The sequence below is a fragment of the Lucilia sericata genome, unplaced genomic scaffold, assembly GCF_015586225.1.
Source record: "Lucilia sericata isolate MDLA Ls3-8-SP2 unplaced genomic scaffold, ASM1558622v1 Contig000138F_arrow, whole genome shotgun sequence".
NCBI classification, from domain to species: domain Eukaryota; kingdom Metazoa; phylum Arthropoda; class Insecta; order Diptera; family Calliphoridae; genus Lucilia; species Lucilia sericata.
This window is the reverse complement of record NW_023994170.1, coordinates 478,992-496,057: the sequence shown is the minus strand read 5'-3', so window position 1 is coordinate 496,057 and position 17,066 is coordinate 478,992. Positions and strand designations below refer to the sequence as shown.

Sequence of the window (17,066 nt, the reverse complement as noted above, 5' to 3'; positions counted from 1 at the left end):
TGTACTCATGAGACCATCCGTCTTGATCTGAATATCGGATATATGGTTTTTAATGGTCAGTAGGGAAATACTACAGAACTGGTTTCTATCAATTATAGCCATAGTAATTCCAGCTTCTGCCAAGGCAATATTATTAGTTATATCCCGTGTTCTCTAACCCAAATAAGGGAATTATCATCTCGCCATCTTATTGACAGGTTGACATCCATTATAGATTCTAATACACCCATTAGATATTCAATAGTATCAATGCCTATTTATTGACCTTTTTATACCCTACACCAGCCTAGTGGGGTATATTGGGTTTCTCCGGAGTAGTGCTTTTGTTTTATACTGGCCTTAAATACCCTGATGAATTTTGAAATGATCGGGCTTCTTTTGATCCTAGCCCCCATACAAAGCACAGCTTTAAAAAAGAATTTAGTGTCCACAATTCGCTTAAAAAGAGAAGTGCCGCAATGAAATTCTGCATAAACACATTTTATGTAACTGTAAATTCGTCCTCCAAATTTTATGAGGATCGACTTATATGAAGGCATCCCACAAGCATATTTCGGAAAGATAGTGTTTTAACAATAAATGGCTAAAATATATCGGTGGCGAGGTATAAATCAACTTAAATGATTTATTATGAAAACTAAATCACATATTACTCTCATAACTGGTGTAGGGGGTTATATGGTCGGCCTCGTCAGCCTATAATTTCTTACTTGTTATTTTTATATATCCGATAGTATCTATGCCTATTTATTGTCCTTTTTATTTTTGATATTTCAGCTTGTAAGTAAGTAGAGGCATCTTAAGTCTAAAAACTTTTAAAATTCTATTATTTAACACTTTATAATGTATAAAATAGCGGAAAAACACATAAAAATTCGGGAATTTTTCCCGGAATTTCATTTTTTCAAATCCCGGTTTTCGGTACTTTCAAATCCCGAAAATCCCGGGAATTCCCGTTTGGCATCTCTAGTTGTGCCCCTTTTTATCAATATACAGGTATAATTATCGACTCAGAAAACGATTCTAAGCCGATTGGTATACTTTAAGGTGGGTATAGGACGAATATTTTTGTATGTTACAAACATTAGCACAAACCCAATATACCCTCCCCACTAAAGTGGTGTAGGGTATAACTATTGTTATTATAAAAATGTCTCTTCAATGCATTATATCCAAACATCAAGAAACATGTTTGAATATAATTGTGACTCCAGACATTGTCTATTGTGATGCTTTTTAAAACATTCTGACTTGTGAAAATGACTAATTTCTTTCTTATGCCGGAGAACTTTTAATTATGAATTCAGAGAAGTGACGATATGTTTCTCTATTATTTTACATGTTTATTTAAAATTTAATGATGCTTCGACGATACAAATATTCTAATGAACTTTGTGGTAAGGAGGACATATTAAAACATTTAAGTAGACAACAATGTTAAGAGAAAGCAAATCATATTTGATTCATAAAATCGTACACCTTTAAACAATTGAAAATGAGAACTTTTAATTATGAATTCAGAGAAGTTTAATTAAAATTGCATTTCGCATTCAGAAAATCATAACTGAAACTCTGAAATTTTTGCATTCAGAGAAATCCAATTGAAATTAAGATTTTCCATTTCGATTTCGGAAAAGAACAATTGAATTTGATATTCAAAAAAATCAATTATAAATGAGATTTCTTCGTTGTAAATTTTGAAAATAACAAGTGAAAATTAAAGTTTTTATATGAAACTCGGAAAACAATTTGAAATTGAACATAAAGTGTATATATTATCATTATTTTCTGATTATCTATTGTTTTCTTTCCGAATTTTGGGTCTTCCGATATTGAAATGAAAAATCTCAACTCCAATTTGTGTTTTCTGAATTTCAAATAAAATATATCATTTTCTACGCTAATTTGATTCGAATTTCGAAACATTTTTTAAATATTTTGTTACTTACCCAAGGCATTATAATAACATGTTTCTAATATTTTTTCCAACGCCAATTTCAGTTAAATTTGAATAAAAATTTCTCGAGACCAAAAAACTATAATAACTGAATAACAGGAGAAAGTACAGATAAATAGCTTTCATTTGAGATATTGATCATAAAATTCTATCATATAGTTTGGCAGAAAATAGATTTTCCACTGAAAAATTTTCAAGTTTCTATTTTTTTGCCGGCACTGTATGTCGAGTCATTAATTAAATCAGAATATATACACAGCTTTTTTTAAATATATTATTCGTATTTATTCATCTTTAGCATAAAATAAAATAAATGTAAGTACATAAAGCTGTAATACTGCCAAATATTAATAATGGAATTTATGTTTTAAAATACGTTTGTACAATTTTATTGATTATTATTTGTTGTAGATGTCGATGATATTGTTGTTGCTGTCTTTTTTGGCAACAATTTAATTAGCATGCTGGTTACCTTTTTGCTGTCCAACGGACAATTAATATAGACTTCTTCACATGGTTTCGTATTAATTTTTTTGCCATGTTCTAATGCCTCTTTAATAGCAGTGCCATCCAACAAGTAATCGACCAGCGAATTCCTAAAATAAAAGCGAAATATACAAAAAAATACAGATATTTTATTAGAATGCCACTCTATAAACAAAATTATAAAAATAAACCTCAAAACAATCAATTCACAATTATAAACAACTTATAATAGACTAAATATATTCCCTGTGATTCATGCTGAACTATTTATTGATAAACGTATTTGCTTAAAAATATAAACATACATTTATTATGGCAGCCCAAAAAAAGTTTCTGATGTTTCCAACTAAAATTAATTAAAAGTTTATTGTAACCGCTTCTTAAAATTTTATCTTTGCGTCAATATGTATTTGTGATTTTTGATATTTCTTTCAAAGAAACCGTATAATAAATACCGCTAAAAAACAAAAAAAAAAACGAAATATTGCAATTTTCCGAAAAATTACATAGACTTATTTGTAAAGTTAATTTTGAAATTGGTATGAAATCTGTCAGACTACAGTGCGGTATTTCCATGCAATAAAAGCTTAAATTTGATCGAGATACCCTTTTTATAAAAATGTTTATTATAAATGAGTTCAACTAACATTATTAAGATATTTCGCAACTATTGAGATGGGGAATTCGAAATAATATAAACAAATTATTCTTTCTAAGATTCATAAATGTACTAATAATTTTTTAGCCTGTGGTAAAGAGGGGTATTTTTAAACCAGTAATGCGAGTTAAAGTCATTTTCTTATATGTGCGATAGAGTCTGTTATGGACTGATGCTCATACAATTAGTTTGGGAGATTTCGCTTAGTATGAAACATTTTTATGCCGATTTCCATCACTACGCTAATATTTTAAGCCAGTAATGAGCATTCAAATATTGTCTAAAGGGGGTCTAAAGATTTGGTAGATAGATCACCGTTCGTTTAAAATTAGCTTATATCGCATATTATCGCTGTATTCGTATTTCTAATCCAGTAATGAGCGCTAAAGTATTATTCTAAAAGGTACATTATGGACCGATTATCATAAAATTTGGTGGATGGTTTTTCGATCGCATTAAAATCGAAAACATGTCTGTGTTGAATTTCATCGCTGCACTCGTATTTTGAAGCCAGCAATGAGCGTTAAAGCTATTTTCTGAAAAGGACATTATTGAGTTTTTAAAACTGTTATCCGGGGGGCGACTTGTGTGGGGTCTTTGCGAAAACGTGCCCATTTTCAATACCAAACAAACCTTATCTATAGGAAATATTTGTTTAAACTTTCAATTCTCTACCTCTTTCCATTCGGACCCCATCATGCTTCAACAGATAAGGATCCAGAATATATATACTTTTGTGGGTCTATGTCTAATATTTCGATGTGTTATAAACGAAATGACAAAATTAATATACCCCCATCTTTTTTGATGGTGGGTATAAAAATTAAAGGAATTTAAAAGAATCTGTTTAACATATATGAGCATTAAATATAGAAAAACAACTTCACTCAATACTTCTCATTGTTTTACCGTACCTGCGATGTAATATTTCGGGAAAAGGTACTTTTTGATTTCGGGAATCGTTATTCCTTTCAGAACAGAGTCAAAATCAATTTTTAATACTATACATTAGCGAGCTCCCGTTTGTATGTCAATGATATGTAATTGATAGTGTCTCTCAAGGACCTTTCATATGATACCAAAATTTCATATCTTACCTTTGGATGATATATGGAAAATATATTAAAAACCTCAAAAAAAGACCTATTTATCCTTTGATCAAGCTCACCAAATATTGACGTGAGAACAAAAATTTTGAGAAACGGTACCTTAGAATCAATTAAACTTCAATTTTTGTTGGGAACATTGACACCTTATTTTTCCACTAAGAAACAGGGCCATCCTAATGTTCATTTGTATAAACCACTTTTCAAATGTTACACCCTCAATTTGTATCGTTTTTGAGCAAGAAAATACAAATACATACATACATATGTAAGTATTTAATACACAGTATTCTATTTTGTTTTATAGAACTTACTCAGACATCATGTGAATAAATTCATCCATTTGATCAGATGCACCCATCTTCATATTGTATTCAGTTGAACGTACATAACTGCAAATAGCACGTTGCATGCAACTTGTTGAATCTATATTATTTTGGCCCAAAATATCATCGAGTTTATTCATAAAATTAGTCAATGATGACAAATCATTTTCATTTTCACCTAAAACAAACAATGAATTAATTAATTTTTACTGCACTTTACAATAAAAATATACAGAATTGGTTTTATTACAATGTACACAGGGGTGACACTAGACAGAAAATGTACACACATACATATAAGTATGGGCTTCTTTCTAAACTGACTTTTGCTTACGTTAGAAACTTGAATTTATTAAATTACCGCTTTTCAAAAGTGCTTTCCCAAAAAAATTATTTTGGACTTTTTGAAATATTGACCATTGACACCCCTGTATACTTTGATAGGTCAATGTAAAATACTTCTGCCATATCCAGCATATCCACCGTGGAATGCACTCAAAATTTTAGGTATAATAATGATAGCACCTATCCCAACCAATGTTCCTAATACCACACCTCCCAAATCAAGTTTGATGGGATTATACGCTGAAATGCCTGTTCCTGCTGGGTAGCCCTACAAATATTATTTATAAGGTATTTATTTACAGTAGTAAAAACATATAATAACTTTATAACTTACATTTATTGTTCCATATCCGGTAGTGTATCCTAATCTTTGCAAACGATCTTTAGTTGTTGAGCTGTCCTGCTCGAATTGTTGTGTTTTATTTTCATTATAGAATGAGCGACTCCATTCATTTTTATCGTTATAAGATCTGAAATTATTTTTTTTTTTGAATTTATTGTCATTGCTACAGATTACAAAAGCTTGAAAATATTTTTTATGAAAACAATAAAAATCGCTTTAGTTTTTTTGATACAGTACTATCCTTAATAGTATTTAAATACTGTTAATGTTAATATTATATTACATCTTTTCTTTAAAAAATAATCACTTTCTCAAAATAAAGTTAATAGCACTGATTTGGAAAAAGTTATAATAATTCTGGATAAATTTAAAAAGTACATAATATACGCTGTGTTTTTTTTTTTTTTTTTTTGACAATTTCTCACAGAATATTTTTTGATTAATGAATTTTCAAACTATGGATTAAAAATATTTATTGTGTTTTAAGATGTAGTGTTAATTCAAGTTGAAACTGTGAAATTATTTTGTAATTATTACACACTATTAAGTGTTTTCATCAAATTATGTTTTTAGTTTTATTTAAATCAAATTCACTTTTGTGTAATAACTTTCTTTTACATAAATAAATATTTTCTGTAATTATTTTTAAGGATGTATGTATCAGACCATTTTATTGGACAACTCACTTTCCACTTGTGTCATACTTTGGAACAGCGCAAACACTTCCGTATAGAAAATTTATTGTACAAACGTAAACACACAACGATATACAATTTATGCGAAACATTTTATTTAATCCTTTTTTCGAAGAGCTTTTAGTAACTTTTTAATTTAAAACTTAAAATTTTAACAATATTTCTGTTTTAGTATTTTGATTTTTTGGATGTTTATTTCAACACTTGTTGTAACTGCTGTTAACTGACAATAATGCGAGATGTGTTAAACCTTTTATACTTAAATTGAAGTCATTTCCATTCAACAATAATGTAGACATTTATAGCAATTTAAAATCACAATGATACTTGTAACCAACAAACAATTTGCAGAAACTCTGAACCAAGAAGTACAAATTTAAGTGGTTGTCGTCTTCCAATGTTTGTATGTAATTTTTGTTCATTATTACAATATGATTTATAAATATGTACATATTTATTTATACAAATGTACATACATATACATATTTAATGTTTGTTCACACTTGTCAAATATTTTGTAAAAAATTTCAACAACAAAAATATTTATTTCTTTGTAGCATTTGTACATTACTTTAAAATATTTTCATAATATGGTTCGAAATTATATACACACAGTATTGTATAATTTATGTTTATCATCAAATATTTGACAAGTGTGAACATACGTTAACATATTTAAACACATGTACATTTTTCCTACTGCATTGTAAATAATTGTTGAGTTTGTTATTAATAGTAATTTTTAAATTTATTAAATGAAAAATCATTCTACCAAAACGATATATTTTGGGTGCGCGTTGAAGACAATGTAAAGTACGATTTTATTACCTGTAAGATCCGCATTATCATTAGAGGTGTGCATGTAAAATTATTTTCTTAGCCGTGATCATGAAAAAGCGTGAATAACAAATAAATCTACATAAGTATACATATAAGTTTGATTACTCACGAACGAATTCTCATGAACACATTATAAACTTTAAAACAGAATGCCGATACTAATGGTCTTGATGGATTATGTATTTAAAAAGTAATCTATTTAATGACGATAAATCGATATTTGGAAAGCTGTTTGATATAATTCTGTTAATAAGTTATAGTAATTTAGGAAGGCAGCCTTATATAGGAGCTAGAGTGAAATAAGATAAAACTTTTCCAAATTGACTTCTGGACACTTTAAACTTAGGTTAGGTTAATAGGAGAATGTATACAATATAAAATCCGAAAAAATACACATAGGCCACCATCGGTCCTGTTGTGAGCTTCTTTTCATGAAAAATGTTTGTTGGTAAAAACAAAAACCTTATATTGTGATCAATTAAGGTATTACCACCCACTGTTCAAAAACTCAGTTTCCTGGATGTAATTCCTAAGAAATTTCCAATCCGTGTTCGTGGCGGTGACAAATAAAGTGTTCCAGGGTTTCACTGTTCTATCCACATGGCCTACATTCGTCTGAATAGGAAAATACATACGTATCATTATACTTACATCAGTCCTGCTCTTTTTGAGGAGGCTTCTAGTTCTGCTATCGTAAGGATCTTTGTGGTTCTACCCACCGTTTCATTGTTTAAGTGACCTTATGGCATTCTCTCCCCCTATTTTTAATTCAGCCCTCGTTGTATTGAACGGCTTTGCTTTTAGCTTTTAGCTGTTAACCGATATTTAATCTAATCCAATTTTCGCATTCCGTCATTGCTCTGACCTGCTTAGAAGTTAGTGTTGTGAATAGGTAGACGGTAATCTATTTCTGTTATTCATGGGTCTTCAAGTTTTGTCCTCCAGTTTAGAGCCATCCGTGTAGCGACGGATTCCTACGGGTATTTGCTGCATTGGTTCGCTTGGCCATGAGATTCTATCTAGGATCAGTATTTCAAAGTTCCCGACATATTCTTGTTAAGTATGCGATCGAGCACGTCCGATCATAGTGTTGGTAGCAGTCTCGCTCCGATGGGAGTTTATTTATTTTAAAAATATTTCAATACAAAACTTTTGACATTCTCATATTTTTCCGACGTTTGTCGTTAAAATATTCTAAGTTCGTTAAAAAGTTACAGAATTGAAAATTCGTTAATGCAACCGATATTTGTCGTTACTTTACAATATCGGTAATTAAAATTAAAAAATTACAGAATTGCGGTACTGATATTAAAAAATCATTCGTTTTAATCAGAGATTAAATTAAATTCGTTTTAAACAAGAGTTAAATCAATATTTAACTAGCACTAAATATTATTAAAAAAATATATTTTTCACAAATTTTCAGGAGGTTAGTGGCAGTGAAGCTTATATTTTTAGCACTAATATTTTTTTAGTGATTATGTTATTTTGTTAACTATAACTCAATTGAGTGGTAGTGTAGAAAAAAGCACTACCTACACTCAAATAGTTAAAAATTTGAACAGTCACTAACAAAAGGCTTCAATAAATTTTCTTTGCACTATTTTTTTATGAAAATTAAAGAATTTGTAAGACAATAAATGACTTAATTTTTTAAAAGATACATCTATTAAAATGCAAAAATACAGATTTTGTTAGCGATGACACTATGATGGACCCCACGTATGCAGTTACCCCAACAACATCTCATGCTTTAAATAGACATGGTTGAAACACCTAAATTCCAAAACTTTTGCCTTCTTCTGCTCAAGTATAACGATTTTTTTCTTTAGCGGAATGATGAACTTTCCTCTTAGAAAAAATTAATTGGTCAATTTTGTATCTCGATTGCCACTTCAGCTGCGTTGCCAACATGATGTGGTTACTGGAAGTTTTTTAGGCAATTGCTTGGAAACTTTGTAAATAATGAACGTTTTACTCATTAATAATATTCGTCCAATGAGTTTTTGGTTGACTTAAACCATTTCTAGATTGACCTGTTAACTTAAACTTTCAAATGAGTGAAACATTTCTCTGTTGAAAAAAAAAAAATAGTGCAGGAATATTTTTTGAACTAATAATTTAGTGTAGAAAAAATTAATTCACTAGGCTGTAAATATTTTAACTATTTTTAAAATATTTTTAGTTAAAAATTTTAAATATCACTATCACTATTATTAAGTGAGGCTTATATTTTTCAATTCATCACTAAACATAAATAAAAGTAGTGAATAAATTTAAATTACCACTAATTATTAGTGATAGTTAAAAATATGGTTGAACTTACTCTTAAATCAATTTTTTGTCATATGATGCTCATGTTAAACATTAGAACTCCAATTTTGAACATTAGCTAAATACATTTATAGTTGGAAGCATCCTAATGTTCATTGCACACACATGTATGCTTTGAAATGATTGAATATTACCCTGTAGGATTTTGTGAGTTAACTAAAAATCAAGTTAACTATTTGATAACTTCTTATGACTAGCTTCAAAGTAACTCAAAAATGATCGAGGAAATGAACAAACATTTCAATAAAATTTGAAATAAAAAATAAAATATAAAAAAAATATCGTATCAAATTTGTCAAACAATTTGTATTGAAAAAATTAAATTATGAAAATGAAAATTTGTTTCAGCAATGAAAAATGAATTTATTATTATTAAATTAACATTTTCAGGAATATAAGACATAGATAATGGTGTATATAGGAAGGAAATGTTGCTGCATATTGAACGCATTTATAATCACTAACAATTTGTTAAAAATAGTATAAAAATATAAGAAAATTGCACAGGTAACTCACAGCTGATCTTTTATTTATGCACTAGAAGCTAACTCATCTTGAGGTAACTTCTGGTTAACTGAAACTGATGTATAGTGTGTGAGTACAGACTCGTTCCTATGACATCACATTGAAAAACTGAATAGTATTTTATAAGCAAAATGGTTAGCTTTTGGGTATATACAAGTTTGTCATTCCGTTTGTACTTAATTTTCACAATATAATTTCTCTATCCTGTAAAGTATATATTTTGGATCTTTATAGATAGCGGAGTCAATTTGTCCGTCTGTTTGTATGTGTCTTGACATCACTTTTCCGAAGGCTCTAGATATATTCACCAAAATCGATCCATAAATAACGGAGATATGTGCAAAATTTCGAAAACCTATGAAAATATATTCCAAACTTTTTGTCATTACATAGAAAAACACAATAAAATTAGATGTAGAAACAATTTAGGAATTAAATTCGGATATTTGAAATGTTATTGGATATGGAAAAATGAAATTAAAATTTTAAGATGGAAAAAATTAAGAATTTAAAAAAAAAATCGAAAATTATATCAAATATTATTTTTAATAATGTACTATGGTGATTCGGCACAACACTAGTGTATGCATAATGAAATTATCCACCATTAATTTCCTTAGTTCATCACAACAAGTGCATATGACTGATGTGTCAAACGCCAACTGAAAATCATTGAACATTTTGGATGATTACTTTTCTTTATGTGAATTTTAACATCTTTAAGTTTGTATACATAATATCCGAAGAAAATTATATATCGCTCAACATAAATAAAAAAACTGCGTTTTGAGAATAGTACATTATTCTCATTGCTATAGCATTGAATAATTTATGACATTTTACTAATTTTTAAATAATTTTCTAACATATCGTCCGATTTGAGAAATAAAACATTATTTATATAAATATGTATATAAAAATGAATGTGTGTTTGTATGTTTGTTTGGTCTTTATAGACTGCTAAACGGCTGAACCGATTTTCCTAAAATTTCCACAGTGTCTTCCTGTTTGTCTGTAAGGAACTATAGGCTACCTTTTGTTTTCGAATTTCAAGTAGGCGAAGTGCCAAGTTAGTCTTAAAAGTTGCATATCTCAGAAACTGCAACAGATGGAGCCCTAAAATTTTTTACGAACAACTTTGACAACTTTTACGAACAACTTTGTGGACAAAATGGGCGGAATGGTTATAGTGGGCGTGGCACCTTACATTTGAAGAAAATATTAAATCAGTATATCTGAGAAAATATAACAGTTAGAGTCCTCAAATTTTGTGGGAGCCACTTTAGTGTCAATATGATTTTAGGGCAAAAAGTATAAATTGACATAAATTAAATTAATTGATATAAATTAAATACAAAAATTCGCTTATCTTGGAAACTATTAGGGTTAGAATCTTCAAATTTTGCACGAAGAACCTTAACATCCTTAATAAACATTTTGGGTAATAAATTGGCGGACTACCAATGGGGAGAGCGGCACCTCCCACATGAATTATATGCAAAAATTCGCTTATCTGGGAAATTAATAGAACCAGATTCTTAAAATTTTTCACGTAGGGCTTTAATATTCATCTAAACATTTTGTGGAAAAAAGAGCGGATTTTCATCAAGGGGGGCTTGGCACCCCCATATGAATTAAATATAAAAATTTCTATATCTGAGAAACTATTAGAACTAGAATCTTCAAATTTTACATGAAGAACTTTGACATTCATGTGAACATGTAAGAAAATTAAATATTAAGAAAATATTGAATCCGTATATTTTAGATAATATAACACTTAGAGTCCTCAAATTTTGTCGGAACAACTTTAGTGTCAATATAATTATTTAGGACAAAAAGTAGGCGTACTAGCATTGGGGGTCGTGACACCTCCCATATAAATTAAATACAAAAATACGTTTATCTTGGAAACTATTACAGGTAGAATCTTCAAATTTTGCACGAATAACTTTAAAATTCATCTAAACATTTTAGTAGTAAATTGGCAAACTACCCATGAGGGGAGCGGCACCTCCCATATTAATTAAAGACAAAAATTCCTTTATCAGGAAAACTAATGGAACTAAATTCTTCAAATTTTGCACGAAGAACTTAAATATTCATCTGAACATTTCGGAGGAAAAAAAGCGGACTTTCATCTGGGGGGTCTTGAAGCTCCCCACATGAATCAAATAGAAAAATTCGTATATCTGAGAAACTATTAGATCTAGAAACTTCAAATTTTACATGAAGAACTTTGAAATTCATGTGAACATTTAGAGCATAACGGGCGGACTTTCAATGGGTGGCTTGGCACAACACATATGAATTAAATAAGCTTGTATGAAGGAAAAAAAATTGTCTGACAGGCCGTCCCCCCTCTATAATTGTTCTATGGGTTGTAAAACTACGTCATACAAAAAATTAGGTTGATTGGATAACGTTAACAGGTGCCGCAACGGCTCTGAAGTTTCCAAGTGCATTTACAAGGGGACAATATCGATTTTTTCAGTTTTTGCTCAAATTTGGCCATTAAGTAATAAATTTTGAACTTTATTGTAAAGGAATCGTAATGTGCACAGAGTAAGCAAACACAAAAGTAGCTTGAAAACTTTAAAAGTTATTGCAAATTACCCAGGCCATTAACGTATCTCATAGCACATAAATTCGAAATGTGACAAAAAAAAAATAATTTTTTGGGATATATTCTAAAAAATTGTTCTGTTACTTAAAATATCTATATAATTAATAGGCAAGACGATTTTTTGTGACCCCTTTTACTCTTACAGTATACATCTGATCTTGGCAAAAATTATATCATTTTAAAGGTATTTGTTCGCAGATGTGCACAATATATATATTAATGAGATCGGTTCAGAATTTTAGGAGCTATAAGAGTTTAAAGTTGTTACTAATACATAGAAACAATAGTCACACGTACGTATTCTTGAAATTAAAAACAAACAAAGCAAGAAACAAAACAAAAAAAGTAAACAACACGGCTTTTTGAAAAAAGAGAGGAGAGTGCAGAAACGTTTAACTTCTCTGTTGCTGTTTGATTTTTGTATTTTGCATGATATTTGTTTTTGTTGTTGTTTTTAATAAGGCTTAGGCAACGCGAAAATAGGATTTTATTGTTTTATATTTTTGTGTAAAGTGCTAAGTTGTGAATGAGATAATGATCTATTTTGTTATAATATCGTTACGATTGTTACCAAATCGAAAGGAATATTTTTATAAGAAGTAGGACTTCAGTTTTATATTCAGAGTTTTCGATTGGAAGTTTTTCGTTATTTAAACTTTTCAAAATAGTTAAATTGAAGGACATTCCCGAGGAAACAACGAACTGGGAATATAAAAACATGCGTAAATAATGCTTGGGGACACCTAAAGAAATGCCAAACAATGTACTGATATTGGTGTTTGAACTGGAAAATTATTGGTAGGACATCAGTACCGGAATTCAGTCATTTTTTTTTTTTTTTTTTTTTAATTTTAAGTATTGATATCTAAAAGTAATGACAAATATCAGTTACATTAACGAATTTCCCTAACTTTTTAACAACCGTAGAATATTTTAAAGACAAATATCGGAAAAATATAAGAATGTCAAAAGTTATGTATTGAAATATTTTTAAAATATAAAATTATTAACGTGAACTTTTAATTTATTTTTTACTTTTTCGATTATGTTTAAAGAAAAAAATCGGTGAAATGAAGTTCAGAATACATACCACATAACGACAAAATGTTGTAGTTAAAAAAAATACTGAATTGCGGTACATAATTAGTAGTTTTGATTGATTTGGAAGATTTAAATGATGGATTAACGAATTGATTCAGTGTCAGTAAGAAATAAAAATAGCCTGTAAAAAATATAAGTAAAGTTTAGTTGGTCATGCCGGTATATGATACACCGCAATAAATGGATATGTATATCGCTTATATGCAGGTTTAGCACAGCGAGGACTTGATGATATTCTTCTTTTTTGGGCTATTCTAACCAATTAGGAAATAGTAGTGTAAAGTGAAAACTGTAAGTTGAATATGTGATGGTTATTTGTTATATAAAAATAGATACAAGTTGAAACTGCTAAATATAAATTATGTCTTTTGGGATGAAGAGTGTTTAACCGTACTTAGCAATTTATCGTTTATTATTCATTTACTTGCTATTAAAGCTTGCATATATTAACAAAAGACTGAAATTTATAGTTTATTAATGTTTTCTTTCAAACAGTACTAAAAACAGTACTTGAGAAATTAAGGCCTTATTATGCATATACAAAATCAGTGTGTAATTGGAAGCCAATGCATATCGTTATGCAGTTCTATATGAAGGCTAATAAAAGGCCCATTAGAAGGCCTCATAGAATATCTACTATTAAATTCTATTAGAAGACATTAAAATTGAATAAATGTATGTCTGCTGAAGTCTTTGTCGAGTGTTATAAGGGAAAATTTATACAACATATACCTGTTGGATGGACTACTAATGACATCCAAATAAAATTTATTTATAATTAGATAAGACATTATTTATTTTAAATATTTTTACTGTTTTCACAAATTATTTAGAACATTTCAACTCTGTATTTTGAACAGCTAACATTTCTTTACTGGTGTGTACACTGTACAGTAGAGTACTCCAGCATTGTGAACGATGCGTAAATATGTAGGGGATAATAAGTCGATAGAAGAAATGTTCGTTATTTTTTATTATTTTTAAAATAGTTGAAGTACTTTTGTTTCTAGAAATTTTTCGGTTAATTTACAAGAAAAATTATATAAAATCAAATATCACAGATATGACATTCATATCACATTTTATTCAGAAGAAAAAATATTACAATGAGGGGGGGAAAAACAAGTTTCTAGAAATTCCTGAACCAAAATTATAAGCTTTGAAAAAAAAAATTTATATATGTGCTGTTCAAGTGACGAGGAGTGTATATATATAAATTTATTTGTTCAGTTTTGGTAGATCTTCTCATGCAAATGCCCTTATTCAATAGTAATTTTTTCGTTTCGTAAAATTCACTAAAATTTAATGTATTCAAAGTTATGTGCTTTAGTTTTGTCGCTGCAGTTTTAGGCTAATTTATATTATTTCATCAAAAACAATGTATTTTCATTTTAAACAACATTATGCTTCTCGTTTTTATAATGTCTAGTCTATATTCTATATAAACTAATAATTTTAATTATAAAATAATCAATTTTTTTAATTTTACTGAGCCTTTTTTTAACAAGTAAAAGTTCGTGCTTTTGTTTTGTCCGACACTGTATATGTATAAGTGTTATGTTTTTTTTTTCGAAAGTCAAAAGTGATAGAATAACTTAAATCAGTGTCAACAACTGGATCTATGTTTAAAAAAATAATAATAATAATTAAACAAACCAACGATGAAGGCTTGTAAAAAATTTTGAAACCAATTCGACTGAATGCTGAAACCGAATTTGATATCTGTTTTTCTCTATCACCCACAATTTTTTTCGCAAAATGGCATTGAATATTTAGTTCATATATTATGGAATTTTTTTTTGTTGAAGGGCTAATTTCGAGTTTTTTGATGTCATCATAAATACAGGTCTTCATTATATGTATATTTTTTTCCAAGTTTCATTTAAATCGGTTAAAAATAAAATAATATTTCACTACGATTTCAAAAAAAAAATCCCAATATTGCTTGAGTTTGACCTTCACAGTTTATGGGTTAACATTATTCGATTTTACTAAAGCATCCCAGAAAAAAAGTGTGGAAAAAGATGTAGTATTTTCATCACAACTAGTAACCCGAAGTGCTTCAAATTCGGGTGTAAAACCTATGAATTTTACATTAGCTGTCATTGGAGGGATGTGGTTCATTTTCGGCAACTTTGAACTACATCTAATCTTATTTTTAGAAGCAGTAAAAATCCGATATTTGGATGCTTATGTAAATTTCACTACTCTCACCAAATCTTGATGTACTTCAAATATGTTATTTGTAATGACTTTTCCACATCTCTTTCCTCACTTTTAACTGGGTTTTCATTTGTAAAGAATTATTTGGTTTATAAAAGTGAAAAATATGTAATCGCATTTTAAGATGTGATTAAGATGTAGTTTGTAATGTATGACATCAATTATTTTTTGCTGGGATCATATGAATTTTTTCTATTATCTTGAATTTTATATTCTGAAAAAGTTTTGTATAAAATGCATCACAGTTAGAAATTAAGGGTAATTTTCAAAAATATTATAAAAAATTATATTCTCCGAAATCCTCAAAATTCGAATCGCAGGTACCTGTTGAACTGGTTTAAAATTCAATTAAAATTTGAAACCATAACAAGTTACTAACATAACTCCGAAATTTCGAAACAAAGCAACAGGAATTAGGAAACAGCAAGTTAAATAAAAGCTTGTGAAATATATATTGTTGCTGGCACAATCAAGTGATTGAACGTGTATGGGCTTGTAATGCGATTGTGCCATCTGATTGTGTGATATCAAAATTAATTTGATATTTTTGTAATTGTGCCAGCATGCTTGTACCGTGTATGGGGAAATTTGCTCATATAAGTACATTTTTTTAGCAGTAATCATTGTTTGTCTATGAAATCCAAGAGAAAATATTTTGGGGATAATTGTTATATGCCTACCGGTCGCTTTCATGCTTGCGGTCAACAAATTAGGTAAGTTCTTTGTAATATTTGTATTATTCGCAACGACCTTCATGGTCGAAAGGGGCTTCTGAGCTTATAATTATGTTAATATACCTGTATATCGACTTGTTTTAATATGTGAAAATGGTGGAAATTACTATTTTTTTATTAGTACTTTGCAGAAAGGAAGAATTTACTCCACTTTTGATACTATTTCGTTCTTCAAATAATACTATAATATGAATCCAATACACATGATTATTAAATATACACGGTCCTTATTGAATAATATTCTTTGAGAGAACTTTTTAGTACTTTTTATCTCTTAAATGGTACTTTTTGAATTTTCTATTTTAAAGCCGGATTTACAATGCAGCAACATTTTCAGGGGCTGCACAGTGGTATAGGAAAAAAAAAAAGAGGGAAATAATTCGGTAACTTCTAAACGGTTAATCCGATTTTAATGAAATTTGGTATGCACAAAGAGGAGGTTTTGAATTTGGACCTTATAGGCCAACCAGGGGCCCGGCGGGGGTCCTCAAATTAGAACACCTCGGCTATGTTAAATTTTTAAAACGATCCTATTTCTTTCATTGAGTAAATGGTACTTTTTGAATTTTCTATTTTAAAGCCGGATTTACAATGCTAGCAACATTTTCAGGGGCTGCACAGTGGTATAGGAAAAAAAAAAAGAGGGAAATAATTCGGTAACTTCTAAACGGTTAATCCGATTTTAATGAAATTTGGTATGCACAAAGAGGAGGTTTTGAATTTGGACCTTATAGGCCAACCAGGGGCCCGGCGGGGGGTCCTCAAAT

General features: G+C 29.2%; 1 protein-coding gene across 2 annotated transcripts; it reads right to left on the bottom strand.

Moving 5' to 3' along the window:
• Positions 1-2,021: 2,021 nt before the first annotated feature.
• LOC119601040 lies at positions 2,022-6,199 on the bottom strand. 2 transcript variants are annotated; one of them, XM_037951726.1, is made up of 6 exons: positions 5,908-6,199; positions 5,213-5,348; positions 4,993-5,146; positions 4,522-4,711; positions 2,430-2,553; positions 2,022-2,045 (listed from the first exon to the last, which is right to left on the bottom strand). In XM_037951726.1, the coding sequence occupies exons 1-6, from the start codon at positions 6,006-6,008 to the stop codon at positions 2,037-2,039; spliced, it is 714 nt and encodes a 237-aa protein (XP_037807654.1). In that variant the 5' UTR covers positions 6,009-6,199; the 3' UTR covers positions 2,022-2,036. The 2 variants fall into 2 exon arrangements, with proteins under 2 accessions (XP_037807654.1, XP_037807653.1); XM_037951725.1 differs by lacking the exon at positions 2,022-2,045 and having other exon boundaries at positions 2,148-2,553.
• Positions 6,200-17,066: the final 10,867 nt, after the last annotated feature.